The sequence below is a fragment of the Lissotriton vulgaris genome, chromosome 5 (genome assembly GCF_964263255.1).
Source record: "Lissotriton vulgaris chromosome 5, aLisVul1.2, whole genome shotgun sequence".
Taxonomy (NCBI): domain Eukaryota; kingdom Metazoa; phylum Chordata; class Amphibia; order Caudata; family Salamandridae; genus Lissotriton; species Lissotriton vulgaris.
Genome location: NC_141693.1, coordinates 425764215 through 425785318, shown reverse-complemented (window position 1 = coordinate 425785318; position 21104 = coordinate 425764215). Strand labels below are relative to the sequence as shown.

Below are 21104 nucleotides of genomic sequence, written 5' to 3'. Positions count from 1 at the left end.
AAATGTCATCAGGCAGCAGCTGCAAAGGCTTAAAAAAGTGAAGCGTCGGTTACGATCAGCGTAAAGTCATCGATGCATTGATTCTGCTGGATCAGCACAGAAAAAGGCACGCTAAAGGGCCCAGGACTAAATTGCTCCCACTTGGCAAGGCAGAACTTAGAGATGGTAAAGTCCAGATGCTGCTGCAGAGTTGTAGGAAGTCTTTGATGGCCCTGAGACTTCAGAACATGAGCAAGCCATCAAGCCCTTGGAGTCAATCTGGATTCAAGTGAGATGAGTTCAGTTCTTTTCCTCAGCAGGGAGAAGGGTAGCAAGTAGCTCTCAACAGGCAGCACACCAGAGTAGAAAAGCAGTTCTTCTAGAGCAGCAGTCCAGCTGAGTGGCAGTCCTTGTAGCAGCACAGCAGTCCTTCTTCCTGACAGGTCCAGTAGTGTACTGTCTTGGTATGGTCAGAGGCCTGGTACTCATACCCAGTTGTGCCAACGAAGGGTCTCTGAAGTGCATACATGTCCTTTCTTTCCAGCCCTGACTCTGGACTATCAGTAGGGAGTAATAAGCCCTTTGTGTGAAAAACAGGACATGGTCTATTCAGGTGTAAGTGTCAGGTCCCCCCTCCCTTCTTGCTAACTAAGAGCCATCAGAATGCAGACGAGCCTTCAGATACACCTAACCTTCCTGTGTTTGTGGCTGTTTAGAGGAAAGGTACAAAGTGTAGCTGTTACCCACCTCAGATGTGTATTGGAGACAGGCTGCAGACACACAGAGTAGTAATAGCAGTGAAATGTCCACTTTTCTAAAAGTGGCCTTTCTAAAACAGTAATGTTCAATCCTGCTTTACCAGTAAAAAGGATTTCTCATTACCATTCCAAAGATATAAAACATGATGCAGCTACTCCTTTCCAATCAGGAATTACCGCTTAAAAGTGCGTTAAGGAGGGGCGTGGCTGGGATCATGGCTGTGTATGACGTGCTTTCAGCGAGCTCCCACCGGAGCACTTAATACGTTATTAATCCTGCCATCCTAAGAGCGACCTGATGATGCCCAGAGAGCCCCTCTGACTGGTGATGTAAAAAGAACAATTGATGGACAGAATGCAGAACAATGTCATACATTCAACCCAGTACTGAGATCTGGGCCTAAATCCATTGTTTTTTCGCTCACCATGCCATTCCAGTTTGAACCCAGCCATATGCAAATCAGTGGTGATGTGCCACTGACTACAACAGAGTGGTTCGGAGCTGCAAAAGCTGCGGAACCATGTAGCACCGCCGTGGAGAAGATCAGCCGGGCACCCTCCAAGATGGTGTACCGTCCTGCCCGACCTTCTCTAGAGAGCTGCGGCTGGCCTGCTCCTCCTGGGAGTGAGTGGTCCGGTTGAAGCGGAGCACATCCACTGAATGTCCCATTGCTAAAAGCTTTGTAGTGCCTCTCTACCCTGTTTCTTTGCCTGCTGCCACAGGAAAACCCACAGTACAGAGCAGGCAACGCTGCTGTGAAGCGCAGCAAGGTGTTGCTTGAGACCATGGGGAAAGGCGGCTGCAGGGTTCCGCAAGTGACCGGCAGTGGCCGGGCACAGCCCCATGAGAAGTGTGATGGCGCAATCGGCAGGCTCGGAACACTGCTGCGCCTTCTGAAAAGACTGGCAAAAGCAGGTGAGGCACCCGACCAAAGTTGAGCCGGCGGCTGTGAGGAGCCGCGAGGTGGTGTTTGGGAGCGGGCGGAGCAGCAGCTGCTGTGTGCTGAGTGTGACCGGTTAAGGCCGGGTATGGCCCAAAAAGAGTGACAGCGGAATCGGCAGGCCCTGAGCACTGATGTGCCTGCCGAAAAAAACTGGCATTGAGGAGGTGAGGCACCAGACCAAGATGGAGCCGGAGGCCCGAGGTGCTGACTATGCCCCAGAGCTGCGATCGTGACTTTAAAACAGTAGCAAAGCGGCCTACCCTGATAAGTGTGGGAAACATCCTTGAAGCTGAAAGGAGTGACTGACAGAGCTCCTGCAACCCCCTCCCCCTACATTCTTCCATTTGTTTTTCTCAATAACCTGTGGCAGAGGCCCGGGTGCAAAGGAGGAGGAGGACTGATTGGAGGGAACCAGGAGTGATCATTGCGAAGTTCCTCAACTTTTTGGATAGAGACATGATCCTACAAGAAATGTGCCACAAAAGAGAGGTCAGACATGGAAATTCCACAATCATTATTTTCCCAGACTACAGCTGTGAGGTCCAAAGACAACGTCGAACATTTGACTCCATTAAAGCCAAACTTAGGGCCCTTTGCATACATGTTTCTTTTCGTGCAAAGTTGAATTTCATTTATCTAGAGAAAACACACTTCTTCCACACCCCTGAAGATGCATAGGCCTGGGTGGAGGAAAGACCTGTCCTCTGCCTCTCAAAGGGACCCACAATGGAACAACCCACGGAGACAAGTCCCCAGGCTTCATTGTGAAAGAAATGCAGAACTGAACGTAGAATGCGACGTGCTGGAGGAGGAACGCCCTACACCCTAAGAAAAGCAACTCAAGACCAGAGACATATTGCTGACGAAGCTGGCAAATGGGCCAGTGATTGCACGAGGGGCCAAGTCTACGGATAATCACACTGACTCAGAGGACACCGGGATGTCCTCGGGACAAGAAACCCTACACCGACTGGCTGCTGAGATAGCAGCTCTGGTACAGTATGGAGGGGCAAGAGCAGAGTCGGCGTGAGTGAAGTGCCGGACCCGGATCCATCAGACCTAAGAACTGGCACCTTGAATACCATCAGGAGTGGGTCCACATGTACAAATACAAGCCCCTAGCAAGTGGCTAGAGTTCCACATCTTTTTAACTGAATTGTTGGTTGGTTCAAATGTTTTAAGTGTTTGGGGATTGAATATTGCGTAATTTTGCGGGAGTGGACAGACCTTTCTATCCTCTCTGGCGAATTGCTGCTTCTCCAGGATGAGGGGGCTTGATGCTGGGGGGGGGGGGTAGGGGAGTTTGTTGGGTGGGAAATAGGTTTTGTTTGAGTTTTACTATTTATTGTTTGCCAGTCGCATGAGTCACCAAGGGACGGAGTCCCCACAGGATAAATGGGGGTGCCAAGAGCCAATCCCATGGCCGCAAATACCCTAACTCAGATTGTTGACATGGAACGTCAATGGGCTTGGCGAAACAATTAAAAAGGGGCTTGTGATGCAATTTATAAAAAGGCTGCACCCTGATATAGTGATGCTTCAGGAAACACATCTCCAGGGTACACAGTGTAGATTTCCTGGCCATAGCGCATACATGTTGTTGGCACATGCCGGATATACTAGGGGGTCAAAGGGAATGACCATACTGATGAAGAAGTCCCCCACCTTTAAGACAACACATCTCTGGCAGAATCCCATTGGCAGATATGTAGGAGTTAACGGGCAATGGGGCAGAAGAGAGGTGACCCTGATATGCGCATATGCCCCGCCCAGACTCCAGGCATCCACTCTGAGCAAGATCACGGGCATTCTGCTTGAGACACCCTCAACCCTTCACATAATAGGGGGTGACTTCAACAACGTAATGAACCCATCACTCAACTGTTCGGGGTGGATGGAGAATCTTTAGCCACCACTCTGTTGTCACAATTCACTTGCACTCTCAGACTAGTCAATTTATGGCAACTGGAACATCCCCAAGAAAAGCAATTCTCCTACTATTCTGGTGCACACAAAGTGTACTTCAGGCTAGACTGTTTTTGTTCCTGGGGATAAACTAAACAAGATAAGATGGGCTGATTATTTGGTATGGGGTCTCTCTGACCACTCCTCGCTCATAGTACGAATAGGAACGCAGGGTCCTGGTTGCAAACCAGGATGGCGTCTCTACGCCTGGGACTTGAGGGCCTTCCTTGAGAATGAGAACTCAGTCCCTTCTGGGCCAAGATGGCGTCTGAGTAAGACCTCAGGGGTTTCCTAGCAACGGAGATGTCCGACTCGCTCAGTCTCAGTGCGGGTAAACCATGGCAGCGAGAGGAGCGCGGTGCAAGACGCGCTCAACGATGCACCCGAACGCAGCCTCAGCGCGGCGTGAAACTGACCAGAAATTTGACACAGAACTGAGGAAGTTGGATCAAAGCGCTGGTAAGAAGAGTAAGAACTTGAATGTAAAAATATATAAGACATGCGGAGTAAGCAGCTCAACTACAGGGAAAAAACAGACTGTTATTACGAGTCTGTTCTCCACGAAGGGTATGAATGCCAAGGAGGGGGAGAAGAATATTGTTTCAACAAATATCTCTTTGCCCGCAGAAGTTCAGATGGCCTTACAGGAGAGCATCCCTGATCCAAATAATGAGCAAGTGTCATGGGGATCAAACTATGAGAATACCACATTGAGCACACAGGAGACACACGCAAATGCTCAGCAAGAGAATGAGGAAAGGGATAATGGTAAAGAAATCCATATATCACAGGCTACCTGTGAGGATAAGACTGAGGCGGAAAAAAATGAAATTTCAGCAGAAGAGCTGAAGAGATAAGTGATTCAGGTGCGAGCCAAGAAATTAGGCAAATTCCCCCTGCTATCGAAGAAGGCATGCAGGAAAATACTGAGATGGGATACCTTTCCCCAGACCTTATCGAGAACTTTTTTTCACTGAATGAGGAATCCGGCGAACCTGATGTCATGGATTCAAACAGTGGCCGTAGTGAAGACGATTGTGCTCACACCTCGACAAGTAATTGTAGTCAACAAGGGGTGAGAAGAGCACCCAGGAAGTTGAAGAAACTTTCAGAAGGGAAAAAGAGCATGCATAAGCGGAATGGGGGAGATGCGGAGGGTGAGCTTGGATGGGATTACTCCGACACGCAGTCGCTTTCTCTGTTGGGATCGCACGGTATGGAGAGGATGCCCAAGAATTCGCAAAGGGGCATGGTGGGACATAAAGACCCGGAGCAGTCACCTGGCCCACATTATCCATGATCCTACAATCTCTTAGATCGTTCCAGTACGAGGTGAAAACGGAGAATCGACAAGCCCGAGTAGCTGCAAAAAAACTACAAGGCTCAGTGCGTAAAATTGGGAAGACATACACTGAAATTGCTGAAAGACTGAGTACGGTGGAAAACCGGAAGGAAGCCCTAGACACCACAGTGGATGCCCTAAAAACGCAGGCGACGTCACAATAGAGCTCTGTGAAAGACATCATGTGGAAGCTTGAAGAGGCAGAAAACCACCAACGTCGCAGTAATTTAAGGATCCTAGGGATCCCGGAGAATAGTGAAGGCAGCGACATTCAAGCATTTACAATAAACCTGCTGAAAAATTTGTTTCCAGAACTAACCCAATGGGATTGGGATAAAGAAATTCAACGTGTGCACAGATTCTCGATGACAATTTCAAAGCGCCCTCAGGGCAATCAATCATATCCAAGAGTTATATTAATTTACTTTGGTAACTTTCTGCTATGACAGGCCGTATATGATCTCGTAAGACCTAATAAAAAGCGAAAGTTTGAAAACTTTTTATTTTTTGCAAAACCCGACTTCGCTCACGCCACAGTGGAGAGACGATGGAGGCTCAGGCAGTTGATTACACCATTCCAAAAAGCAGGAGCAATGGCTTTTTTCCAGAACCCTGCGAAACTAAAAGTAATCTTGCAAGGACGAACTTTGTTTTTCACGTCGGAAATACAAGCAGAAAAGGCACTAAAGGAAATTACAGCAGGGAAATATGGGACATCAGAGAGTAACCACTAGATACCCTTGCTGGAGTTGTATTATTTACAAATGTGTATATTAGTTTCTTCACTTTCTTAAAGAACTGGGTCAAGAACGGGGGTATGGGGTGGAGAGTGGGTGAGTTTTGTTTTGACGCTCTCACACAGGATCAGGATTGAGCCTGACGGCCTAGATAATGGTGGGGGGTGGGAAAGGGGGAAGGCAAGGAAGGGGGGTTTCAGAAACAAGGTGAACATGAAAGGAGCAGAGAGGAGGGGTCAATGGGAATATAGAAATATTAAACAAGGGCAAGTGTTAAATAAATTTTGGGAGACAATCATGGATAGGTATGCATGGGTTGAACAAGCATTTTCATGGCTAGGTTGAAAATTCTGACTGCCAATATATGTGGCCTTAATGATGTAAAGAAAAGACAGAGAGGAGCTGTTGGATTACAGATGACTGGGGCTAATATCATATGTTTACAAGAGACACACATCGAGGGCTCACAACAATATTTGCATAATACATTAGGGTATAGACTTATTATGCTACAACACAAGGGGCACGAACCAGGGGGGTGGCAATCCTGGCAAAAGGGGGCGGTCTGCAATTTATGCGATCTCTTGCTGATAAATTTGGACAGTGGGCAATCACAGAATGTCATCATCATAATGGGGAAAGTAAAATGACTTTATGTATAATCTATGGTAATGTCAGCGATGACCCAGGGGTTTTGATTGCCATTTCTAATGAACTGGTTCACTGACCTCTTCCATTGATAGTGTGTGGAGATTATAATCTAAACCTGCCAGGCGACTGGTCGTCGGCTCCAGGCTTTAAATTCCAGGGCAGGAAGCCAAAAGTCTTCCAGGCTCTGGAAAATATGTGCTTAATGCACAGATTGATCGACGGCTGGCAGATAGAGCATTCAGGGGGTCCTGGATTTACGTATTTTTCTGTTCCACATTCTATGCATGCGATGTTAGATTATATGGTCGTCTCTTGCTCCTTAAGATCTGTCATCACAATGAAAAAACTGCCCAGAGTGTTATCAGACCACAATCCTCTTGTGTTTAATCTAGAATGTGGGGTAATGAAATCCAATGTGAAGATATGGACGTTTGAAAGATCACTGCTAGTTAATGAGGAATATTGTCCCCATATGAGGAGATGGATACCGGGGTTTTTAGAGGATAATTTATGTAGCACAACAATAGACGTGGTCTGGGACCCTCTAAAGGCTGGCATCAGAGGGGAGACATTACAATTTTCTCTCAGTTCTAATAAAGAGGCTAAACAAAAAATGGCTGTTCTACAGTGAAATCTCGGCAAAGCAGAGGAAGAACTGATAAAGGCCTTTCAGAAGGGGCGAGCAACAGATAGTGAATTAAGCCGGTTGGCGACCCCCAAAAATGGTATTATCGATATTTTAACGGAAACATTTGTAGCTAAGGCAGCATCGCATAAATAGAAAATATATGGATTAAATGAAAAGGTGGGTCACCAATTGGCGGTTCGTACCCGAGAAGAAAATTCAGCTAATGTAATAAGAGAAATTAAGGATCCAGAATTTAGGCAAAAGATTGAATCTAATGACATAAGAGCTGTGTTTCACCGATTCTATCAGGCATTATATGAAGAGGTGGAGATTGGAAAGGAAAAAACTGAGGCATACTTAAACCTAAACACATCAGTAAGATTTGAGGAAAAGGATCAAGAAAGTCTAGATAATTCTCCATATTGGGAGGAGGTCCTTCTCTCTATGAATAACCTAGCTACAGGGAAAGCAGCGAGTATGGATGGAATTCCAAAGGAGTTTATGTTAAATTTGCTTCCCAACTAAAAGAAACAATGCAGGAGTGATTTGTCCATATCTTTCAGGGGGAAGGCCACCAGCCTCATGATCCTCAGTTAAGTTCGATGTTTTCTTTAAAAAAAAACAAAGATCCTACAGAACTCTGGTCTTATCGCCTTATTACGCTGATAAACGGGGATTCTAAAATTTATTCTAAACTGTTAGCTAGCCGGCTGGCACCAATTATATTTAAAATTGTATCTGCCCGCCAACACAGATTTATTCCGGGGAGATCTACAACTGATCACGTCCAAAGGGTGATCTCTCTTTTTGATTTCACGGAGGCGGTAGGAGACCATATGGCACTTATATTACTCGATGCCGAAAAAGCTTTCAATAGAGTCTCCTGGAAATACCTCTGGGGTATGATGCTGAATAGCCAGATCAGGGAGAGATTCATTAAAGCAGTGCAAATGCTATATGTTGACTCATCAGCTAGAGTGTTGATAAATGGGTTATTATCAGAAAAAATAAGTATGACTAGGGGGACGAGACAGGGGTGCCCCTCGTCTCCTCTACTATTCGCGATCTATATCGACCCGTTCATTCGTGGACTAGAAAACAACATCTTAATTCCACCAATATGGGCATAAGAGCATTAAAAAAAACATTGGTGTATGCGGATGATATTGCCCTAGTTACTAGCGATCCCATCAAGGTTATAAATGGAATAGAAAAGGAGGCTATAAACTTTGGAGAAGTATCCGGATATAAATTAAACCAAGGTAAAACCCAGATTATTCTTAATCATAAAATTAAGATGAGTGATGACAGAGTCATGGAGAAAGCCACATACCTAGGGTTTAACAGCAAAAGTGGAAAATATTGTCAGTAATAATGTGGAACCCTTAATACAACACACAAAAAAAGAATTGGTCTGGTTAAATAATCTACACCTAACTATTGGGGGAAGATGCAATGTGATCAAAATGCTCTTTCTACCTAGATTTTTATATTTTTTTAGAGCAATTTGTTTGGAATTCCCACCCCAGTTGTTTAAATCTATAGAATCTATGTTTTCCAGGTTTATATGGGGATATAAGAGGCCACATAGAGCCCTCAGATATATTACTCTATCTAAAGAGAGGGGGAGACTGGCAATGCCCAATTTTAAACTGTTTTTTTTGGGCTACTACATTAAGATACTGCATGGAACTAATCTCTACAGGGATGAATAGTAGAGTAAATGGCAATATCCCCACACCACACAAACTTCTTTTGGGTACGGGTTATAGAGGTTGCCTTTGGCGACACGTTAATGATAGATATTTCAAGAAGGTTAGATTTAAGACCATCTCCGACATATACAAGGTCTGGAGCAATGTACGAAAACTGCTGGGCCTTGGGCGATACTCCCACTATACACCATTATATAAGAATGAAGACCTCCCAGAGATTTTCCGGGATAGTTGTATGAATAGGTGGATACATGCAGGGATTGTACAGCTTGGCTGTTTTTATACGTCTAGTGGGCTGAAAACATTTGATGAACTACATAATGATTATAAACTTAGCCACAGGGACTTTTTAACATTTTTGCAGGTTAGGGATTTTCTGACAAAGAAAGGGGGGCGGTAGGTTAAAATTTCAAGCAGTTCAAATTATGGAGAGTTTGCTTAAAAAATCTACATTAACTATCGGGGAAATCTTTGAGTCTATAAGTTCTCAGTATCCAGATGATATGGAGAAACAGATGGCTAAGTGGCAGGTTAAACTTTGAGTTTTGCCCCAAACTCCCCACCAATCCTTTGAGCTATCTCAGACGTGCTTAATGTCAATTAAACTACAAGCCCAATTCCATAAAACCTTTTTCTCACTGTATTACACCCCGAATAAAATAGCAAAATGGGGGACTGGAAAAGGAACAACTTGTCCACGATGTGCAATATTCGAGGGTGATATTGTACACATGTTCGCCTCATGCAATGCATTAACAAATCTGATCCTCGAAATATCAGGTTTTTATCAGAAATATTAAAATGGGAGTGATCATCACAATGGAGGAAATACTGTTGGGTACAGCGAATGTTAGGCGGCCAAAACAGATAAATGGGCTAATTTTCGTGGCAATGGCTGTGTTAAGGTTGTGCATTGCTTCGGCATGGCTAGACCCGAACACACCAGTATTCCTGCAATGGAGAGCCCGCTTATTGGCAACATGCAGCCTAGAGGTGGCTATCTATAAAAGAAAAGGGCATAATAAATGCAAAAAAGGCATGTATTCGGGAGCCATAACTGCAATGGATACAAAGCCACACCGGGGACGGATAGTTCCTTTTGATAAGACCCGTTGTATGAAGAGGAATGTCAGCCCAGTGTTCAACACGTTATATAAGACTGGTTTATAAAGTATATTTGATGAATTGCTCTGCACCTCTGAATCTTACATTTTGTTTTTTTAATGTTAATGAACTCTGTAAGCAAATTGTTTTTTCTGTTTGGGTATGATTAAAGTCTGAAACGGGTGGGGGTGGGGTGAAGACGGATATGTAAAAAATCAATAAAGATATTTTTTTTAAAAAGAGAACTCACTCCCTTCTGGCGTGGTGGTGTGGGAGGCCTACAAGACTGTGCTGCGTGATAGGGCCCAAAGTTGTATTGCATGGTAAAAGAAAGAAAGGGCCAAATCACTAGAAGACTTCGAACACCAGATACTAGGTATCGAAAGTCAGGCAATTCATGATAAAGATCCCAAGTTAGTCCGACAACTCAACACCCTGAGACAGGAATACAGAGACATAGCTATGGACAACAATAGGAAGCGGAGATTGGGGACGCTCCATGGCCTCTATGAGGTTGGAGATAAGACGGGGAAACTACTGGCCTGGATCAGTAAAAAAGAGCAACAGGCTAGATGGGTGTGAGAGATTGTAGGAATCAGAATATCACTTAACCTACATATACCCATATCGCCAGGGCATTTACCGATTACTGTTGGGATTTCTATATGACCCGCCGTCTAAGTGCGAGCACTGAAATAGAGAGCAACTTGGTGAAGATTCAGACCCCAGTGCTGGGAAAAGAGTAGGCGCGAGAGCTAGAGGCTGACATAACCTGGCAGAAATACAAGGGGCAGTGGCAAGGTTGCGACATGGGATGACCCCTGGCGCTAATGGGCTACCAGCTGAACTGTATAAACGTTGTGTAGACCTCCTGTGGCCCCACCTGTTCCGTTTTTTTGAGGACACTAATAAAGAGGGCATCCTACCCCCAGAATTAAGGTCAGCAATGATAGTAGTAATACATAAAGAAGGTAAACCGAGAAACAGGTGCAATTCATACCGTCCTATTTTCCTACTTAACACTGAAGTAAAGATATTAGCAACAATCTTAGCAGCCCGTTTCCTTAAATATATCACATCTCTCATCCATGAAGACCAGTCAGGCTTAATGCCTGGGCATGCCACAGGACTAAATCTTCATGGGGCCCACAACTGGTTCATTAAAGTGAAGGATTGGAACGCACCACACATATTTCTATCGCTGGACGCCGAAAGTGTTCAACACTGTACATTGGCCATTTCTAGAGTGCACACTGGCCAAATTTGGTATAGGCCCCAAGTTCCGCAGCTGGATAGCACTACTTTATTATATGCCAATTGCCACGGTTTGAGTGACTGGGGAAATATCGGCACCCTTTCCCATTGGACGGGGGACAAGACAGGGATGCCCCCTTTTGCCACTTCTCTTCGCGCTCACTAATTAGTCTTTTGCTTGATGTATCCGGCATCACCCAGAAATCTAAGGTTTTAGGACAACTCTCATCAGCGAAGAGGTAGAAAAGATTTCCCTCTACTCTGATGACATCCTTCTATATGTCACAAACCCTAGCACCACCAGCCCCGTTCTGTTTGATAACAAAGAGGGGTATGGATACAGGATAAACTGGAACAAGTCCATGCTTTACTACCCCAGTGGACCCCAGGCATGGTTGCCACTACCTGGAAAACTTAGTATTGTGCTGGAGGGCTTTTAGTATCGGGGAATTTTCATCGGCCCTCACAGAGAAATATGTAGACATCACAGTCTTGGGAAGGTCCTACAGAACCATAAAAAAGACGCAGAGAGATTGAGAGACCTGCCCATCTCTTTGCTCAGGAAAGCCACCATCTTGCCCCAATTGCTCTACACACTCTAAAACACATAGCACTCACTCCATCTGACACTGTTCACCAGGCTGGACAGCGACCGTAGATCCTTATTGTGCCTCAGAGGGCATCCCAGAATTGTGCTGAAGACACTACAGCGCCGCCCCTACAATGGCAAGATTGTGTTACCGGGTATAGAGGCCTATTACTGGGCCGTTCATCTCATTCCCATAAATGAGTGTGCGCAGTTGGCGTGAGACCATCCTACATATTGACTAAAAAGAGAATCAATGGCGCCCCATACGCATCTACACTACATTTGCGGTGGAAAGAGTACTTCCCAATTACTGACCGGCAACACAAATTACCGTAGAGGTCTGGGAGAGAGCGACAGAGGCTATTGAGTGGACAAGCCGGGTCACAAAGGCCACGCTGATCTGGGAAGGGGGATGGTTCAGGGAATTGCACACATTAAAGGGATTTGAGGCCTGGGATCGTTTGGGCAACTCCACGATAAGGGATATCCTGGAAAGGGTTGTACTCAAACCTTGGCCCATAATTAGTATGGAATATGGCCTGTACAGATCCCAGTTTATTAAGTATGCACAGTTACATCATGTGTGGACATACCGTGCACAGACCTACCTGAATACGCTCTACTAGAGGAGAGACTACTACTGGAGGAGCTCGTAGAGAAGGCAGTCTCCCTCATGTATAAAACCACAAATAACAACATGCTAGAAAAATTAAGCGGGCTACAGAAAAGGTGGGAGAAGGACGTAGGGCCCTTAGAAGATATAGATTAGGAAGCAGCCTTAATGCATCTCATAGAGATAGAGTAACCAAAGATGGAGAGCAAGGGTTTTAAGGGGCGAGTCCTTACCCCTGAGGTATAGTCAAATAAACAACGAGGACTAGCCCACTGGATAGAAGAGATGGGAACTAGTTAGTGTCCCATGTCACCTGTGAGTGTGGCTATACCAGCTAGGCACAAAACGTCTTTGTTTAGAAACCCCTCACACACCAACCTGGTTGGTGTCATGCTTCATCATCGGGGTCCAACCAGGCAGCAGAGTGCCGCCTGGTTGTGCTTCGACGCCTGACTACAGCGGAGCAGGTGTTGTGCAATAATGTGAAGTAGGTGAAAGTGAAATGTTAAAATACACCTCTGGGGATCCTTGCCAAATTATTTATTAGTGGCGGCCCAGGGTGTGGATAAAAAACTATGTGATGCAATGTTGTTACAAAGCTGAAACAGACATGCGGATAAAAGTACTAAATGACAAACACACAAGTAAAAATTATGATGACGTGCTCATACATAGTGACAAGCACACAAATGTGCATTATGGTGAGACATACAAACACTTAAAAATTGCCAAAACTAGAGTCTCGATAGTTACATCGCTAGATATGAAGGTCCAGAGACTGCTGTTCAGGACCACACGCAGGCACCAACGAGCAGTGTCTCGTTTCGCGCATGCGCTTACACGCAGGCTTACCACGCATGCGCGTCCCCGAGTCACCTCCTCTGAGTGTCCGGCTATGGCTGCTACTTATTCGGTCTCCAGCCGCCGCCCCACACCAGCCGGGCCACGGAGGGACACGATATAGGATCAAAGCGGAGCATTCTATAGACACAAGTAAGGTCTCGCAACCCGCCTTGACTCTGCTGTCAACGCCCGCCGAGCGCACGGCACTTACTTCCATATTGCGCATTTTTCCTTAGATTGTGACAGGAGTGACTCCCCCCTGTGCCCCGAATCTCTGGACCTTCATATCTAGCGATGTAACTATCGAGACTCTAGATTTGGCAATTTTTAAGTGTTTGTATGTCTCACCATAATGCACATTTGTGTGCTTGTCACTATGTATGAGCACGTCATCATAATTTTTACTTGTGAGTTTGTCATTTAGTACTTTTATCCGCATGTCTGTTTCACCTTTGTAACAACAGCGCTTACATGCTGCATATATGAGTATATGAGTATATGAGCCCACGCACCTTACTCAGGGTGGCGCAGGGGTCTTTCAAAATAATTACAAAGGCTAAGACTTTTATGACATGTGGGTCACCATGATTAACCACCAGGCCCTACAGCGCCACTTTTACAGCTCACAGCACAGACATGCCAACACTCACAGCGTGCTGTGCTTTTACCACTGTCACCTGTCCTTCTTGATATCAGCAATCATACCTCACGCGTTGAAATACCTGTAGTAACCTACATAGTGCACGTTCGCTACTACCATGCTAATACCTAGGTGTTTTTTCACTTCTCATAGAGATAGCCATCAAAGCAGGGGTTGCGCCTTGTACAATATAAAATTCTACACAGAGCATATTATAACAGGGAGAAGCCACATATGATGGGCAGGTCTCAGAAACAATACTGTCTCACTTGTAGAGACTCCAAGGGTGATTGTTGTCATACGATATGGGCATGCCCTGCTATGCAAACCTATTAGGAGGCAATAATTAGAGTGCTGGGGACGATACTGGGGGTGTCCCTGCCTGCTGACCCTGGATTTGTTCTCCTGGGGATACCGAGTGAGGTAGATAATACCAGGGCACAACTGCTCTTCATCTGTTTGGTTCTAGCGGTGGCCAAGCGTGATGTGGCCAGACGATGGGGAGTGGAAGAGAAGCCTACAGGAATGGACAAGAAGGGTGAATCTCTACATGGCCGCTGAACGTACTACATACCTGAGCGGGGACGCCTTAGAAAATTCCACAAGGTCTGGGGTCCATTAAGACGGTACTATGGACTGGATCTCTAGGACACTGTATATGACCCCAAAACACTGTCAGTCAGAGATGTGGACACTGTTGAGAACAGGGACCTTAAGTAGCCGAGAACATAATATGTTACCCTTATTAGTGGGCTCTGTGGTGAAGACAGACTTCATGGAACACAAATATTATCTACTGACTCCAACAGAGTACTCCGGGAGGCAGAGATTCTGTCGATGGTGGCCTCGTTTTATGCGACTAAAGTTATGGTTTTGATAGCTGTATGCACTTCTCATCTGAAAAATAAAATAATTTATAAAAACAGTGTATTAACAAATTCCCAATGTAACGTATGAGAAGAGTAGGCCTCACAGTAGTGAAAAACGGATGTGGTTGTTTGTCACTACCAGGACAAGCAAAACTTAAACGTACATGTCCTACCTTTTACTTACACAGCACCTGCCCTATGGGCTACCTAGGGCCTACTTTAGGGGTGACTTATGTGTGATAAAAGGGGAGTTTAAGGCTTGGCAAGTAGTTTTAAATGCGAAGTCGAAGTGGTAGTAAACAACAACAAAAAGAATCAGCAAAAAGAGGAGGTAAACAGCACTATGTTTAGGGGAACATCAACCAACCTAAGGATGACAGGCCTAACAGCTTTAAACTGGATTCACTTTTCCACAGGGAGCCAGTGGACATCTAGAAGAAGACTGGACGTGGAAGAATTTTTGGGGAGATAGAATAATAATCGAGCAGCAGCCGCCTGGACATTCTGCAGACGTTTGAGTGAGGCCTTGGAGGCCCCAAGGTAAAGAATGTTGTCAAGTACATTTGAGATAGAAACAGGGCCTGAATTACTGTTTGTTGGGCAGCATCAGGCAGTAATCAAAGTATTTTTCTAAGGCACGTTAAAAACAGGTGGAGGCTACCTTTGAAATTTCGTGATTCATTGAGACCACATCATCAAGCCAGAAACCCAGGTTCATTACCACAGAGACAGGGGCTGGAGAAGTACCAAGGATGTCTGGCTAGTGACGAGGTCCCAGAAGATGAGAGTTGTTGACCACTAACAGAACCTCTTTCTTGTCTCCACTTAAATTAAGGGAGTTGTGACTCATCTAGGCAGACACCTTCAAAAGGCAAGTGTCCAGACTGGGATCTTGCTTAGGTGAAAGGGAAAAGATGATCTGGGTATCATTTGCCTAAGAGAAAAGACAAAGATCACAGCCTTCCTCAATATCCGCCAAGGGACGTACATTAATGTTGAATAGTATAGAACTAATAGCCGACCCCTGGGGTACACCTGAAGTAAGAGAATAGAAGCTAGAGGTATGGTTTGCGTCAGAAGACCTGATAAGTCCGATCCTGTAAACATGAGTCTAGCCATGTTAAGGTCAAGTCTCAAACACTCATAGCCTCCAGTCGGATGTACCATGTTACAACGCATACCGTTACAACTACCTACCATTACAACGCGACCATTACAACGCATACCATTACAACGCATAGCGCTTTGAGGTGCTGGATAGTGGTAAGTATAATTTACTATTCTAACTCCAGTCCCCGTGGACCCTAGGGAAGGTGTTGGATAGTAAATTATACTTATTCCCTATCCTAGAGCGCCCCCCAGCGCAATGCGTTGTAATGGTATGCGTTGTAAAAGTCGCGTTGTAATGGTAGTGCGTTGTAACAAATGCGTTGTAACAGGTGTATACCCCTCCAGTCTTTGTTGAAGTAGCTGGTGCGATACTGTGTTGAATGACACCAGTAGAATTTGTGCTGCTGTGCCACCTCTATCAAGTTGGAGTCCGAGCTGCTCTGTGACTCCCAGCAAGGTAGATTCCGTGCTGTGACCAGCCCTAAAACTGGATTGAGCAGGGTGAAGAAGATCCTTTGTTTCAACAAACGACTACATTTGTTGATTCATGTGCTTTTTGAGGATTTTAGAGAATAATGGTAGAAGCAAAATTGGTCTATGATTAGACCAATTAAGAGGGTAAAGATGTGGCTTCTTAAATAGGGGCCTAATCATATCATATTTCTGCATTTTAGGGGGACTTGACATTCTATAAGTGAAGAATTGAGAAGAGAAATCATAATTTACAGAAGATCAGGCCACAGTTTGCTCACACAGGAGGGCAAGACAGGGTCTAAAGTTGAACCTGATTTTATAGAGTTCAACAAAGTGAAAAAAGCAGGAGCATTGATGGGTGAAAATGTACCCGAAGCGCAGTCGGAGCAGTATCCAGATGGAGTTCCACTGCAGCAGTGCAAGTAATTCTCTTTTCTGATTGTATCTGGTTTTGGGAACTCAGAGACGTAGATATTAAAGAAGTCTGAATGTCTTGAACTTTTTTTGCCAAATAAACCAGCCAGTCATTTGCATTGCAACTGTGCAAGAGAAGAGCAAGGAGGGATCCTTGCAGGGCCTGATAGATCTTTGACCACTCGGAATAGCGTTTTTGGACAGATGTGAGCCATAGTTTTATCAGAATAGAAAGTAGCTCCGGTGGAGCAGTATGCCTTGTGAAATTCTTTCAGGGCTAATCTATACTTTCTTTTATCTTCCTCACCATAAGATTTGTGCCAAATCCTTTGAAGGTGTTTGCAGTGCATTTTGACCCGGTATCCTACATCTGTGTTGATGAACTCCTGAAATGATTTAAGGGACTGAGTGGGGTACTGGACACCTAGATCTGGCAGTGGTGCAAGCACGTTGTGTGTGGCACACAGAGTGGGGAAAAGGGGACAGCGTTTTCTGGTAGGGACTGCCTGGAGACCTTACTGGCAGGAAAGCTAATGCCCTCCTCTCTAGTGCGTGGAAGCAACATGAGTCCTGGGGTTGCGCTGAGGAGCTGGGCTCATCCAGTGGCCTCGCATATTGTGAGGCGGTCTGAGGCGTGATACACCTCTGCGAGGGGAAACTCGACTGTCATGCACAGAGCTGCAGCCCGGACACATAATATCAATAGGACACTCCCACTAATAGATTACTGAAGGGTACAGCTACAGCTACCAAGGATAGGTACACCAATCTCCAACCTTCACAGAAAATGAAGAACTGCAATGGGGACCGCTGCCACTTTTGCCTCTTGAGGCTGGGGTACTGTAGAGGCGTCTCGTGGTGGAGTATACCCCAAAGCTGGTCATTGAGGGCACCACAAAGGGCAACACTGCTAAACCTGCAACGTTTGGGGCTCTGTGTGAGGCAGGTGGCAGCTCAGAAGCGGCATGCATGATCTTACCTACTGCTCGCTACACCTAATGGAGTTGTACTTTAAGACCAAACTTGTGCTTCAATGAACCAGATGTGCGCTGACGCACATGAAAATTGGGCTACAATGAGAATCCTCATCAGATGATGGTGCCCTGGGATAGATAGGGTGATAGCAAGACTCTGGGGACAACTTGTCTTCCATAGAAGTCATACTTCAATCAATAAGAAACACCATAATAACCATGCAATCAAAAATAGCCGAGATATGAATGGACATGGGCTTGCCAAAGGAGGAGGTACAACATGATGTGGGCTGGGTAATGAAAGCATAAGGATGCGTCTCTGAGATCAAAGATGACACAAGGACACTACACAATGCTGTTCAGAGGATAGCCACAACTCCCTCTAAACTGGAAGACAGGCGGAAGATGTAGAGGGATGCACGTGAGGGAATAATATCCTGCAGAGCATAGGCATACCAAAGGGTGTGGAGGGCAAGAAATTCTTGGCAGACGGGCTCAACATGCCAATCACGGATGAAGAGCACTCCCTGTGCGTCTTGGTCAAATGAGCTCACAGATAATAAATGCAAAGATCGCCAGCGGGGAGCCCACACCAAGCTGCTTTAATCTACGATTCCCCAACCACAAAGACAGAGATGCTTTCTTGAAAGAAGGCATGTTAAGTGGCAAATTACTCTTGAGTCAACAAATTTTGCTAAATTGGTTCAAAAACGAAGAAAATAGTTTGAGGAAGTTAAAAGGAAATTGACAGTGATGTGGCTGAAACATATGTTTTCTTGCCTGTCTGACGTAGAGATGCTGGACACAGTTTCCATTCTCTTTGACAACCCTAAAGTGGTGTAGGACTGGGTACCAGAACGTAAAATCCTACCATGATTGACAAGGAGGGCCCTCACACAGACTTCAGAAATGGTGGCAGCCAGCATGTACTGTATCACAACACAATTGGAGGCGGAGGGCATGGAACTAGAGGAGGAGGATTCAGCCATGAATGGGACTCGAGTTGAACTCCCCCCGCACTGGTACACCTGAGAACTCTGCATTGCGGTGTGTGCTGCAGTATTACAGCTTAAGTGTGTAAGTAGGCGGCACACTTGCAGGACTGGCAAGGAAATCTACCCAAATCATTACCAAGAATGCCACTTGATGGCTACAACTATAGGGATAAAGAGAACAAGATTGTGAAGTTTAACAGTTAATCTTTGGTTCCTGGGGAAAGAGACATACCATTTATACATTGGGGATGTGGATAGTTTGGAGATCATTGTATGGAATAGTGGGGAGGGGGTGGGATAGATGTTCAGTTGTCCAAAAGTTTTTTGAGTTTAGTTTGTGACCTAGGTACCCTAGGCTGATTTGGTTGAAGACACAAATAGTTCCTTAGGACATGCAACCATAATAGATTATTTGGGAATTTTGAAGCGAGTAGTTGAAAATTGTGTTGTTGAATGTTAATGGCTTTAGGGGTAGGATCAAAGTGGGGTGGCGTCATGGCAGAACTAGAGAGGGTTTGGAGGTGCCATGTAGTGGTTGATGGGATGGGGATTATTAATTGTTCGGGTTGCTCCCTCATGATTGTGTTACTGATGACTGTAGTGATATCTCCAAATATGGACTTTTGTTACTTCTTGGTGGTGTATGGTCTCATGAGCATGGTTAATAAAAAGATTTGTGTTTTTAAAAGTGGGGTGGCGGCCCTTTACTTCAAATGCCCAGGGCCTAATCTAGTCCTCCTTCAGGTAAATCACCTGTTTTGCAACAATTGCAGGATCATTGGAAGAGGGACATACAGCCCCCTGATACATGCTGGTTTTACCAATAGCACGACAGTAGCTGGAATCCTGACAAAAAAGTCCCCCCTCCACCACCCACTGGTCAGGGAACAATGGGTTTACTCAAAAGATGTATGGGTATCGACGGGACATACGGCAGGACTTACATTTCCATCTTTAACATTTATTCCCCATTTCGGGGACAAAGGCGCACCATGGATGACGTGGAATCCCAGCTTTTGGAGGCTCCCCCTTCCCTGAAGGTAACAAGAGAAGACTGCAACTACGTTATGCAATCAGCTAGAGAGAGGCAGACTAACATTTCTGCTAGCACAAGTAATCCACACTGTTGTCCCAATGAGTACGGTTCTGGGAGTGACTAATGCGAAGCAGCTAATGCATGTCAGTAATTGGCAATGCGCCTTTTTCTCAGGGGCAAATGGTTTGTTTTCAAGTTTGGATAACTTTTTATACCAACGGTTGAGAACCCTGAATAGTGAGGGTTGACTACTTGGTGACATGAATCTCAAACCATTTTCACCCATTATTGATAAAAGGGACACCACCCAGGCAATACAACACCACCTGGAGACTCCATACATGGGAACTCAAATATACATAGATGGTTATGGTGCTGATGGGAGCTACCAATAACTACTTCAAGAAGAGTTTTGGGTGGGGAATGGTCAGATTGGAGCTACTCAGTGCTAACAAGCTTATATGTTTGTGGTGATTCATATGCTTCCAAGGCAAACTAGGTCTTGATCCACCCTTTCGACACTCTCTGAATAGGGTTTGCTACTGCAAATTTCTTTGCATTCAGGGAAGAGAAATCTGCAGCATTAATACAATTTACGCCTGCCCAGCATCCTTCTGTGAATTTCTGACTGGGGTATATTGAACTATTTGTAGCCATAATTGGACATTTGCAGACATAAATTCGTGAATCGAGACCATTGCCTGCGTTTTCTGCTTACAGGCACGTCTCTTAGGCTATGCATGTTCAGCAAAGGGGCAATGCTAGGCCCACTTCTCTGCACCACAAAGTATTGCATTTGCACAAATTTGCACAGTGAACAGTAAATATGACCATACAGGCCTGTTGCTCTCTTACGCTGTGCCCAGGTAAAGGTTCGGCCAGACTTCGTCAGCCTTGTTCTGACAGCAGTGCGCTCGCTTCTGCAGCTCAACAATGAGGTCATTGAGAGATGGTGTTCCGCACCCCAGGCCTGATCTTTCGCTCATGCACACAGTCTGGTTGCGGCAGCTGGTACACTCTCGCTCACTCATGCAGTTGTCTTGCTTGGCACAAGCCATGATGACCTTGGAAAAAAAACATGTACAGCTGTTAAATATTCAACTGATCAGATTAAGATTGTTGCATTCTAAGAATGGTGATCTGTTGTGCTCCAACACTGAAGCCAGTGCCGCCTCCTTTGGGGCAGTAGGTGGTAGAACTTTGTGCAGTCCACACCCATTCTTTTTTCACATGCAAAACATGCAGTACTGTCCAACCCAGCTCACTCCATCTAACAAAAAAACGGTATGCTTCTAAAGTGGCAGGAGATATCTTCTCACATCCCCCAACACTTTGAGATAACCTTCAGTGGTGAAAGTGCCATACAAAGCATTCATTTATATAACATCTTGATTTAGCAGAAACGTCTCATGAATTGTACCGTCACATTTAGATAAATGACCATTAGCATGCATTGCTTTAAGACTGGGG

The 21104-nt window shown here is 45.3% G+C and overlaps 1 protein-coding gene across 1 annotated transcript in view; it reads right to left on the bottom strand.

The window, feature by feature from the left end:
* The window catches only part of LOC147711010 (dual specificity protein phosphatase 13A-like), a 127654-nt gene extending 106959 nt beyond the window's left edge, over positions 1 to 20695 (bottom strand). The window contains exon 1 of the mRNA XM_086920097.1: positions 20490 to 20695. Within this exon, the coding sequence (XP_086776223.1) occupies positions 20490 to 20692 (203 nt within the window). The 5' untranslated portion in view covers positions 20693 to 20695. The remainder of the gene's footprint in view (positions 1 to 20489) is intronic.
* Positions 20696 to 21104: the final 409 nt, after the last annotated feature.